The sequence below is a fragment of the Muntiacus reevesi genome, chromosome 12 (genome assembly GCF_963930625.1).
Source record: "Muntiacus reevesi chromosome 12, mMunRee1.1, whole genome shotgun sequence".
Taxonomy (NCBI): Eukaryota; Metazoa; Chordata; class Mammalia; order Artiodactyla; family Cervidae; genus Muntiacus; species Muntiacus reevesi.
In genome coordinates, this window is record NC_089260.1 from 77,006,583 (window position 1) to 77,019,276 (window position 12,694).

General features: G+C 49.4%; 1 protein-coding gene across 1 annotated transcript; it reads left to right on the forward strand.

Annotated features, from left to right (window-relative positions):
* Positions 1–177: 177 nt before the first annotated feature.
* On the forward strand, positions 178–3,551 carry GPAA1 (glycosylphosphatidylinositol anchor attachment 1). The gene is made up of 12 exons (XM_065903163.1): positions 178–373; positions 602–781; positions 867–978; positions 1,148–1,295; positions 1,375–1,476; positions 1,564–1,760; positions 1,834–2,030; positions 2,129–2,282; positions 2,445–2,540; positions 2,696–2,886; positions 2,967–3,137; positions 3,243–3,551. The coding sequence occupies exons 1-12, from the start codon at positions 300–302 to the stop codon at positions 3,484–3,486; spliced, it is 1,866 nt and encodes a 621-aa protein (XP_065759235.1). The 5' UTR covers positions 178–299; the 3' UTR covers positions 3,487–3,551.
* Positions 3,552–12,694: the final 9,143 nt, after the last annotated feature.

Here is a 12,694-nt window from a genome sequence, read left to right on the forward strand (position 1 = left end):
ATCAGGTTTCTCTGATTACAGTTGGAGCCGAGCTTTCTCGGGCGGCCGTAGTCTTCATTTCCTCCAGTGCCGCACACTGCAGGTAGCCTACCTGGAGGCCGCTCTCGGTGGGGGGGGCAACCCACACCGGGGTTCGCTCCCGCCACAGCGGTTCTGCTCTGGGCATGCGCGGCGGCGCGAGGGCCGTCGGGACCGGAAGTACGGGCGGGCGCGGAGCCCGGGTCTGACAGGAGCGGCGCGCGGGGCCGGCCGCCGTAACCGGCAGTGGGAGCGGGGTCCCGGAGCCGCCCGGCCCTGCCATGGGCCTCCTGTCGGACCCGGTGCGCCGACGCGCCCTCGCCCGCCTCGTGCTGCGTCTCAACGCGCCGCTCTGGTGAGGGCGGGGCCCTGGGGGCACAGTCCCCTCAGACCGCTCGCGCCCGTCCCCTCCCACCTACCGGGATCATTCGGGGCCTCAGGCTTGGGGCTCAGCTCTCCTGTCAGGCGTCCCGAGTCCCGGGACTCGGTCCAGGTCCCGCAGATAGGCCCCTTCCACCCCCAGTGCAGAAACAGAGGTAGGACCTCTAACGCTTCGGTGGTCCCTTCGCCCCTCTCTCCGCAGCGTGCTGAGCTATGTGGCGGGCATCGCTTGGTTCCTGGCGCTGGCTTTCCCGCCGCTGACCCAGCGCACTTACATGTCGGAGAACGCCATGGGCTCCACCATGGTGGAGGAGCATTTTGCGGGCGGAGACCGTGCCCGGAGCCTTGCCCGGGACTTCGCTGCCCACCGCAGGAAGTCGGGGTGAGCAGCAAAGCCATGGTTATCAGGGAAGCAATGCCAGTCAAGGCCAGTGAACTCTGCTCAGAAGCTCTCTTTGTGTCTCCAGGGCTCTGCCAGTGGCCTGGCTGGAGCGGACGATGCGGTCAGTGGGGCTGGAGGTCTACACGCAGAGTTTCTCCCGGAAACTGCCCTTTCCAGATGAGACCCACGAGCGCTATGTATTGTGGGGGAGGGGTGTGCCTGCGACTGTGAAGCACCTTGAGGGGACGGGGGGATGTCCTGGGGCCAGAGCAATCACTGGTGGGCATTTTGGGGCTAGAAGGGGAAGCTCTCAGCTGCCTCGAGTGCGGTCGTGCTGAGGCTCCCCCCCCTCAATACTGCGTGCAGATGGTGTCGGGCATCAACGTGTACGGCATCCTCCGGGCACCTCGCGCTGCCAGCACGGAGTCCCTGGTGCTCACCGTGCCCTGTGGCCCTGACTCTACCAACAGCCAGGCTGTCGGGTTGATGCTGGCTCTTGCTGCCCACTTCCGGGGTGAGGCTCAGGGGCTCCTGCTGGCCAGAGAGGGTTTGGCCACTGCCTCAGACCCTGCTAAACGGCTTCTGGTCTCTAGGGCAGATTTACTGGGCCAAAGACATCATCTTCCTGGTGACAGAACACGATCTCCTGGGCACTGAGGCTTGGCTTGAAGCCTACCACGACGTCAATGTCACTGGTGGGTGCACTTGCCTGGCCCTGGCCCCTCCCAGGGCCACTGTCCTCACTGGCCACTTGTTGGCAGCTCACTCACCTGCTTCCACAGGTATGCAGTCATCGCCCCTGCAGGGCCGGGCTGGGGCCATCCAGGCAGCCGTGGCCTTGGAGCTGAGCAGCGATGTGGTCACTAGCCTTGATGTGGCCGTGGAGGGGCTCAATGGACAGCTGCCCAACCTGGACCTGCTCAACCTCTTCCAGACCTTCTGCCAGAAAGGGGGGCTGCTATGCACGCTGCAGGGCAAGGTAGGGCCACCTGCCTGGGTAGCATGGGACCTGTTTGTCGGGCTTATCTGACTTTGTCCCCAAATCTTCTAAGCTGCAACCCCAGGACTGGACCTCAATAGATGGGCCACTGCAGAGTGTACAAACGCTGCTGCTCATGGTTCTACAGCAGGCCTCTGGCCGCCCCCACGGTGCCCATGGCCTCTTCCTGCGCTACCGCGTGGAGGCCTTAACCCTCCGTGGCATCAATAGCTTCCGCCAGTATAAGTATGATCTGGTGGCAGTGGGCAAGTAAGTGGCATCTGATCTCCCCTTTGTATGCTTGGGGCAGAGTAGTGAGTGGGTGCCTGGGGATCTGACCGTCTATGACCTTGGCCCACACCTGACAGGGCTCTGGAGGGCATGTTCCGCAAGCTCAACCATCTTCTGGAGCGTCTGCACCAGTCCTTCTTCTTCTACCTTCTCCCTGCACTCTCCCGCTTCGTCTCCATCGGCCTCTACATGCCAGCTGCCGGCTTTTTGCTCCTGGTCCTCGGTCTCAAGATATCCTCTCCCTCCACTGTCTGTTTGTGGCTGGCTTCAGGTCCCCCCACTCTAGGCTGGAGAGAGCTCTCTATCCTCGGGGCAGGGGAGTAGGAGTGAGCCCTGGGTCCCCCACTAGGCAGAGCCCATCACACCTCTCATCAAGGTCCTTGACTCATCCACGCTCTGGAACTGTGGATGCAGCTGCATGAGGCTGGAGTGGGTCCTGAGGAGGCTGGGGGGACCTCTGGGTCCAGTCCCCACTACCCTCCAACACAGGTGATGGTTGCCCCTCCTGCTATATTGGGGTGAGCTTTTAGGATCCCAGGTGGTAATTCCTGCTGCTGTTCAGTCTCAGCTGCAGTGGGATGGGGAGGGTCCTGGGGACTCCCTTGGTCCTGGGATCCATCTCCAAGTGCCCTTGTGCCCTGCAGGGCGTGGGGCTGGCCTCGCTTGTGGCACCCTTGCTGGTCTCCCAGGCCATGGGCCTGGCGCTCTATGTCCTACCAGTGCTGGGTCAACACGTGGCAGCCCAGCACTTCCCCGTGGCTGAGGCCGAGGCTGTGGTGCTGACGCTGCTGGCCATCTATGCAGCTGGCCTGGCGCTGCCACACAACACCCACCGGTGAGGAGCTGGGCTGGGTGGTCATGGGCAGGTGCACCCTGGACGTGCAGGCAGCTGTCTCTGAGCTCCTTGTCTTGCAGGATGGTGAGCACACAGGCCCCAGACAGGGGCTGGATGGCGCTGAAGCTGGTAGCCCTCATCTACCTGGCACTACAGCTGGCCTGCATCACCCTCACCAACTTCTCTCTGGGCTTCCTACTGGCTGCCAGCATGGTACCCGCTGCTGCAGTCACCAAGCCCTCTGGGCCCCGGTACGTGCTGCCCAGCCCCCACTGCAGAACCTGCACCCCTTACCATGGGTTCCACCTCAACATGTTCCTCCTCCTCCCTGCCTGGTGCCTCTGCTTCCCCCCCAGGCCGCTCTATGCTGCCCTGCTGGTGCTGACGAGCCCAGCAGCTTCACTCCTGGGCAGCTTGTTCCTGTGGCGGGAGCTGCAGGAGGCACCGCTTTCCCTGGCTGAGGGCTGGCAGCTCTTCCTGGCCGCGCTGGCCCAGGGCGTGCTGGAGCACCACACCTACGGCGCCCTGCTCTTCCCGCTGCTGGCTCTGGGCCTCTACCCCTGCTGGCTGCTCTTCTGGAACGTGCTCTTCTGGAAGTAACAGAGGCAACTGGGAGTTCCCCATGTTCTCTTCTTCCTAGGAAATAAACAGTTCTGTTTCAGATGTCCTTTGGACTCCTGGCCCGCTGTCTGCTGTGTATGTGGGGCCACAGGCCCTGCCGCGAGAAACTGCCTGCAGGCCCCGGCACCCTGCTCAGCCGCTTCTGGTCCACTTACCGCGTGGCAGGAGTGAGGGCCCCAGTGCCAGCCTGGGAGGAGAGCCTGGGTGGACACTCGGACCTAACTGTGCCCCAGGAGGGTTCTCCCAGTGGGGGTCTCTGCATCACGGTCCAGTGCTGAGCAGGAGGAAGCACGGCGGGCAGCGCCCAGAGACCCCCCATGGTGCCATCTCCAGTGCTTGAACTAAGGGGACACAGGAGTCCCCAGGTATGGGGAATGGCGGCCAGAACTTTGATGTGGGCTTGGGGTGCAGCAGGAGGAGCCCCTCTCCCGGCCTCCTGGGAGTGCCCATGAGAGATGGGACAGATGGAGCCGCTGAGCCCACCCAGCTCCACCCGAAGTAACAGTCTGGGACAGGGGCAACCCAAGTACTGAGGGGCAGGGCATTGATGCAGGGCTGCACAGAGGCCTCAGGCTGGGCAAGCCTCCTGAGAGGGACTGGGACGTCCAGTGCCTGTTGGGGAAGGGAGGAAAGCAGAGTGGTGATGCCAGGGCCGCATGAGGCCGAGAGTCAAGGTGCCCTGCCAGGGCGGAGAGCGCAGTACAGTCCTGCAAGCCTCAGTGCTAAAAGGAGCACACCAGCTGTGGACAGCCTCCCTCAGCACCACATCCTGAAATGCGGTGACCTGGGGCCGTCCCAAAGAGGAAACTCCAAGGCCCCAGACCCCCCACCCAGGCCTGGGAGACCTCCCTCAACACCTAGGGGCCCCTGACTCCACAGTGGGAGAGGGCCAGCACCTGGAGGGCTTTACTCTGGGACTTTTCAGCATTGAAGGGTACGGGCACCCTGGGTCCAGATTGTTGGGGATGGGCTGGAGCAAGGGTGCTGGAGACCCCTGTAACTGCAGCCTGCCCTTGGCCTATTTGTCTTGTAGTCACTTTCCTTGTTGAAAAAACTCCAGATCCTGAGGCTGGGCAAAGACTTGCAGCCCCCACCCCCACCCCTGCACCCCCAGAAATGCCTCCAGGCTAGCCTCTCTCAGGACTCTCCCCTGGTCAGTCAGGCACCACTGGTCTGCGGGCTCCCATCTTACAAGGCAGACGAGGTCTTGGCTCTGCTGTGGTCTCCCTGTTGACTCTGCAGACCGGCATCTAATACAAAACCCCTTCTGGGCATTCTACCTGGGCTTTGGCCTTGATCAGCCATTTTTAACTAGACTTCGGCAGTCACTTAAAACACAAATCTTGGAAATAATGTTACCTCGTGAAACGACTGTTAGCTGTTTTGAGCTTACCTTTGCAGAACTGGATTTTGGCACTGATTTTCATTAACATCACTTGTGCTGTACATTTTATAAAGAAAGAAAATGTCAGGCTCTAAAGATACAGATGAGATGTACAAGGGCTGAGTATAAGGTCCTACAGGGTTTACTCTGAAGGTATCCCTCAGTCACGGAACCCTAATTTTGGAATGAGCACAGGCCACTGTGAGTAAAGACTCTCGCAGACTACGTGCAGCTAGGTGAGGTCATGTGACTACAGAGGCCCCTAGACCTGAGCAGAAGCTTCTTTTCAAATGAGTCAGTTCTTTGCATCAGGTGGCCAAAGCATTGGAGTTTCAGCTTCTGATTTCCTTTAGAATGGACTGGTTGGATCTCCTTGCAGTCCAAGGGACTCTCAAGGTCACCACAGTTCAAAAGCATCAATTCTTCAGCGCTCAGCTTTCTTTATAGTCCAACTCTCACATCCATACATTACTACTGGGAAAAGCATAGATTTGACTAGACGGACCTTTGTTGACAAAGTAATGTCTGCTTTTTAATATGCTGTCCAGGTTGGTCATAACTTTCTTCCAAGGAGTAAGCGTCTTTTAATTTCATGGCTGCAATCACCATCTGCAGTGATTTTGAAGCCCCCCAAAATAAAGCCTGTCACTGTTTCCATTATTTCCCCATCTATTTGCCATGAAGTGATGGGATCAGATGCCATGATCTTAGTTTTTTGAATGTTGAGCTTTAAGCCAACTTTTTCACTCTCCTCTTTCACTTTCATGAAGAGGCTCTTTAGTTCTTCACTTTCTGCCATAACGGTGGTGTCATCTGCATATCTGAGGTTACTGATATTTCTCCCAGCAATCTTGATTCCAGCTTGTGTTTCATCCAGCCCGGCATTTCACATGATGTACTCTGCATATAAGTTAAATAAGCAGGGTGACAATATACAGCCTTGTACTCCTTTTCCTATTTGGAACCAGTCTGTTGTTCCATGTCCAGTTCTAATTGTTGCTTCCTGACCTGCATACAGATTTCTCAAGAGGCAGGTAAGGTGGTCTGGTATTCCCATCTCTTGAAGAATTTTCCAGAGTTTGTTGTGGTCCACACAGTCAAAGGCTTTGGTATAGTCAAAAAAGCAGAAGTAGATGTTTTTATGGAACTCTCGCTTTTTTTGATGATCCAGCGGATGTTGGCAATTTGATCCCTGGTTCCTCTGCCTTTTCTAAATCCAGCTTGAACATTTGGAAGTTCACAGTTCATGTACTGTTGAAGCCTGGCTTGGAGAATTTTGAGCATTAAATTTGCTAGCATGTGAGATGAGTACAATTGTGCGGTAGTTTGAGCATTCTTTGACATTGCCTTTCTTTGGGCTTGGAATGAGAACTGACTTTTTCCAGTCCTGTGGCTACTGCTGAGTTTTCCAAATTTGCTGGCATATTGAGTGCAGCTCTTTCTCAGCATCATCTTTTAGGATTTGAAATAGCTCAACCGGAATTCCATCACCTCCACTAGCTTTGTTCATAGGGATGCTTCCTAAGGCCCACTTGACTTCACATTCCAGGATGTCTGGCCCTAGGTTGGTGATCAGAGCATCATGATTATCTGGGTCATGAAGATCTTTTTGTATAGTTCTTCTGTATATTGTCACCTCTTAATATCTTCTGCTTCTATTAGGTCCAGACCATTTCTGTCCTTATTGTGCCCATCAATAGTGTGAATCCATGCAGATATCAACCAGCTGTTTTTCTCATCCTTGGGGATGTGGAATGAAGCACATCAGAGATGTAAGCTTCAGCCCACCCTGTGGGTGGGGGGACACAAGAGGGGGGCTCCCTGGACCTCCAAGGGCCTGGGCTGCTAACCTAGGCTTCATTTGCAAGAAAGAGAAACAAATCTCTACCATGTTTGAGTCATTATTTGGAGTTCTCTGACACTTCAGTCTGGTTCCTACAAGGGGGACTGTTGCTGAGTCACCCAGGAACTGTCAGGCAGTTGCCAGCTGGAAGCATCTAAAAGTGTGTATGCATCTACAACTGTGCGTATCCGTTGTGTTGATAACCAATTCTTAGTAATAAGTATTCGATATTCCTTTGCAGCTTGCCTCCCACGCCCCAGAACAGGAGCTCTGTGGGGGCAGGGACTCTGTCTTACTTTCTGCCACTTTTCCAGCAGAGCCAGGGCCTGGAAAGGCAGACTATACACCTGCATTTTTTGAATGAAAGAAGGAAAGAATCAGAGGGAGCCCTTCTGGAGGTCCAGGAGGAAGCCTGGGGTCAGGCCTGTTGCCATCCTCGGAGCTCACGGCTGGGTATAAGGGGTGATGACTGGGAGGTCGAGGGTGCAGGACCCACCTTAGGACACACAGCAGCTTCCCCACAGCCAGGCCTTCTGCAGATGCACTGCAATTCGCTGGCTGTCCCAGGTTAGCTCTGTGCTCTTCTCAGACCTGTTGCCAAGTCACCCCATTCCACCTGGGACTTTAAGGTGGGGGCTCCAGGCTGCCTTAGGGTCCTGTCCAGGCTCCAGCAGCCTTCATACCCACACTCAAGTCCTGCCTCCTGTCTAGGCCCCTTTTCTGAGGCCACATCTGTCACCTCTGCCTCCTGGATATGCCACAGTCCCCTTTAAATCATCTCTTCCCAACCTGAACACCTACTCTGCATGCACCTCCTCCCTGTGCCCTCACCCAATTCTGGACCTGAGGTCCACTTTGCCTCTCTTCCAGGGATGCCCCTTGCATCCAGGATAAAATTAATCCTCCTTACCTTGCTCTCCAAGACCTGCATGACCAACTTCTGCCTTCAGAACATTTTTATTGCACACAAAAGTAACACGGGTACAGTGTTACCCCTGCTCCCCTTTCATCCTGGCACCATTACCCTATTTTCTGTCTCTGGGTTTCTGGAAACTGGACTTTGATAAGAATGAATAGGATCCTTTATCTGCAGGGCATCCATTCCAGGACTCCCAGTGGATGCTTGAAATCCTGGATAGCACTGAATCTGACTTTCTATTCCTATCTTCCACCCACAAACTTAATGTCTTTTCCATCGTAACCAAGCACTTAGGGTTAGGGTTAGCAGGTTTCAGTATTTGTGGCTTGTGGGCTCTAAAGCACTGACTCAGTAATTGTGGTGCATGGGCTTAGATGCTCTGAAGCACATGGGATCTCTCCGGACTGGAGATCGAACCCGTGTCCCCTGCACTGGCAGGTGGATTCTTATCCATTGTATCCCCGGGGAAGTCTAATAATAGTAGTTTAGGATTCTAAATTTCCCTCTTAGCACCTCTCTTGATGGTGCTAAGTTTTGATATGTTGTGTTTTCATTTTCATTCATCTCAAAGTATTTTCTAATTTTTTCTGTGACTTCTTCTTTGGATATTTTTTTAGGAGTATGTTATTTAATTTTCACATAATTGTGAATTTTCCTACTCTCCTGTTATTGATTTCTAATTTCATTCTGTTGTGGTCAGAAAACATACTTTATGATTTTACTTCTCTTAAATTTATTGAGACTTGTTTTATTGCCTAACATATTGATCTATCCTAAAGAACATTCCATGTGCGTTTGGGAAGAATATGTACTCTCCTGTTGTTGGGTGGGGTGTTACGTGGATGTCTTTAGGTCTGGTTGGCTTGCTGTGTTGCTCAAATCTTCTTTTTCTTTGCTGATGGTCTATTTGTTCTATCCATTACTGGGAGTAGGGTACTGAAGTCTCCAACTGTTATGGTAAATGTTATGTTTCTCCCTTCAATTCTGTACAGTTTTGCTTCATGTATTTTGGGGGTCTGTTAGTCTAATATATCTTTATAACTGTCAATTTGATGAACTGATCTTTTTTTTCCATTATAAAATGTCCTTCTTTAACGCTAGTATCAACATCTGTCTTAAAGTTTATGCTGTCTGATATTAGTATAGCCCCTCTAACTCTGTTGGTGTGGTGTATATTTTTCCAAATTTTTACTATTTGTGTCTTTGAATATAAAATGTGTTTCTTATAGGCATTGTACAGTTGGATCATGACTTTAAAAAAATCCATTTTTCTAAGTTCTGCCCTTTAACTGGTGACTTTAATCTATTTACATTTAATGTAATTAATGATATAGTACAATTTATATCTGCTGTCTTGATATTTGGGCTTCTCTCATAGCTCAGTCGGTAAAGAATCTGCCTGTGATGCAGGAGACCCAGGTTCGATTCCTGGTCTGGAAGATCCCCTGGAGAAGGAAATGGCAACCCACTCCAGTAATCTTACCTGGAGAATCCCATGGACAGAGGAGCCTGGCAGGCTACAATCCCTGGTGTTGCAAGAGTCAGACATGACTTAGCGACTAAACCACCACCATCTTGATATTTATTCTCTATGTGTCTTATGTCTTTCTCTCCGTCAATTTCTTCATTATTCTCTTTGTATGTGTGTGCTAGATATTTTACAGTGTACCATTTTAATTCCTTTGTTATTTCTTTGACTATATTTTTTGAGTTATTTTCTTAGTGGTTGCCTTTGGGATCACAATTGACATCTTAATTTGTAACAATCTGATTCAGATTAACATTAAATTAAATTGTGTTAAAAAATGTTTCTCCTATGTAACTGTTTCCCCCTTCTTTATTTATTCCCATAGATTCCATCTCATATAGTATGTCTGTCTACATAGAGGTTTTTTTTTGGCCACACTCTTCTGTTTGTGGGATCTTAGTTCCCTGGCCAGGGATTGAACCTCGGCCCTTGACAGTGAAAGCAGAGAGGCCTAACTGCTGGACCACCAGGGAATTCCTTATACTCATAGATTTGTAATTATTGCTTTATGCAGCAGTTTTTAAATCAGATAGAAAAAAAAGTTACAAAAAGCATCTGTACTTGTCTATGTAGTTGCCGGTGCCGGTGCTTTTATTTTCTCATGTGAATTTGAGTTATCATCTAGTGTTTTTCCATTTCAGCCTAAGGACTCCATTGAGTATTTCTTGGAGGGCAGGGTGTTTGTGACAAACTCTCAGTTTATCTGGAAATGTCTTAATTGCCTCCATTTTTTTTTTTTTTAAGAGATGGTTTTGCCAGATATAGAATTCTTGGTTGGCAGATTTACCTGGTTTATTCTTTCAGCACTTGAACCAAGTCATACCACCACCTTCTGGCCACCATGGTTTTTGGTATGAGATTTTCTGTTAATTTTACTGAGGACCACTTGTATGTGATGAGTCACTTCTCTCTTGCTGTTTTTTTTCCAAGGTTTTTTGGGTGGTTTTTTCTTTTTTCTTTTTTTTTTTTTGCTTTTTAACAATTTATGATGTGTACAGGTGTGAATCTCTTTTACTTCATCCTGCTTGGGATTCTTTAACTTCCTATATGTGTAGAATACATACATGTTTGTTTGTTTCAATCAAATTTGGAAAGTTTTCAGTCACAATTTCTTTAAATATTCCTTTTGTCCCTTTCTTTCTTTTTCCTTCACTCCTGAGAATTATGTATAGGTTGGTATGTTTAGTGATGTCCCACAGATCACTGAGTCTCTGTTAATTTTTATCCCTTTTTTTGTTTGTTTGTTTTGCAGACCAGACAATCTCAATTGACCTAACTTCAAGTTTGCTAATTCTTTCATCTACTTACTCAAACCTGCAGTAGAGCCCTTCAGTAAAATGTTTCATTTCCATTGTTGTACATTTCAACTCCATAATTTCTATTTGGATTCTCTTTGTAATTTCTTTTTATTGACATTCTCTATTTCATGAGACATTATTATACTTTCCTCTAGTTCTTTAGATATTATGGCTCATTGAACATACTTTTTAATTTTTTATTAAAAATTTTTTACTTTTAATGGAGTATAGTTTATTTACAATGTTGTGTGTTAGTTTCTCCTATATAGCAAAGTGAAACAGTTATACATACACATACATCCCCTTTCAGAGTCTTTTCCCATGTGACTCATTACAGAGTATTGAGTAGAGTTACCTGTGCTATACAGAAAGTCCTAATTAGTTATCTATTTTATATGTAGTAGTATGTATATATCATATTTAGCACCCCCCTTCTTTGAATATATTTAGATACGTTTCCCCAGGAATAGGTCCTATTGATTGGTTCTTTTTATTCCCACTTATAGGCCAGACGCTCTCCTTTTTTTAGATGTCACATAATTTTTTGTTGAAAACTAGACATTTTAAATGATTTGTTGTTGTGGTTGTTCAGTCACTCAGTCGTGTCCAACTCTTTGAGATCCCATGGACTGCAGCATGCCAGGCTTCCCTGTCTTTCACTATCTCCTGGAGTTTGCTCAAACTCATGTCCACTGAGTTGGTGATGTCATCCAACCATCTCATCCTATGTCTCCCCCTTCTCCTCCTGCCCTTAATCTTTCCCAGCATCAGGGTCTTTTCCAGAGTCGGCTCTTTGCATCAGATGGCCAGAGTACTGGAGCTTCAGCTTCAGCATCAGTCCTTCCAGTGAATATTCAGGGTTGATTTCCTTTAGGACTGACTGGTTTTAATGATACAAAGTGGAAATTCTGGACATTAGATTCCACGTTTTGTTACTGTTGCTGCTGTGGTAGTTGCATTTGTATAGTGACTTTTCTCAACTAATTCTGTCAAGTAAGTCTACTATTTGTCATGGGTAGCCAGCGAAGTCTCTACCTGGTTAGCTCAGTGGTCAGATAAATGACTGGACAGAAATTTCCTTAAGTGTCTGGAACCAATAATTGTTCAGTTGCTCAGTCATGTCTGACTCTCTTCGACCCCATGGACTGCAGCATACCAGGATTCCCTGTCCTTCACAGTCTCCTGCAGTTTGCTCAAACTCATGTCCATTGAATCAGTGATGCCATCCAACCACTTTATCCTCTGTTGCCCCCTTCGCCTCCTGCCTTCAATCTTTTGAAGCATCAGGGTCTTTGCCAATTAGTTGACTGTTCACATCAGGTGGCCAAAGTACTAGTGCTTCAGCTTCAGCATCAGTCCTTCCAATGAACATTCAGGACTGATTTCCTTTAGGATTGACTGGTTTAATCTACCTGCTGTCCAAGGGACTCTCAGGAGTCTTCTCTAGTACCACAGTTCGAAAGCATCAATTCTTCAAAGCTCAATCTTCTTTATGGTTCCACTCTCACATCCATACATGACAACTGGAAAAAACATAGCTTTTATTAGAGACACCTTTGCTGGCAAAGTGATGTCTCTTCTTTTCAATACGCTGTCCAGGTTTGTCATAGCTTTTATTCCAAGGAGCAAGTGTCTCTTAATTTCATAACCAATAAATCTCCATCTTTTCTAAGTGGCTCTGGGTGCATATGGGACATGCTTCAGAATTCAACTAGGCAGTTTACAACTCTGCTTTAGGCTTCAGCTGTGCACATAGCCTCAAGGTTAGCCAGAAGTGAGCATTTAGGGCTTTTTCTGGTCTTTCATGAGTATATACACAGTCCTACTTATGTTCGGGATCTTCTGTATTCTGGAAACAACGTGCTGTGCTGAGTCGCTCAGTCGTGTCTGATTCTTTGCAACCCCCATATAATGTGTAGCCCGCCAGGCTCCTCTGTCCATGGGGATTCTCCAGGCAAGAATACTGGAGTGGAAAAAAAAAAAAGAATACTGGAGTGGGTTGCCATGCCCTCCTCCAGGGTATTTTCTCAACCCAGTGATGAAACCCAGGTCTCCGCATTGCAGGAAGATTCTTCACCGTCTGAGCGCCCTGAGGACATTGTAATCCCCTTTCTTCATTTCAAGCTTTTTGGTTAGTCTATTACTTGCATCAGTTGTTCTCCATTGCCTTGGGGAAATAACTTTGAAATTACAACACTTGCAAGAACAGTCTCGG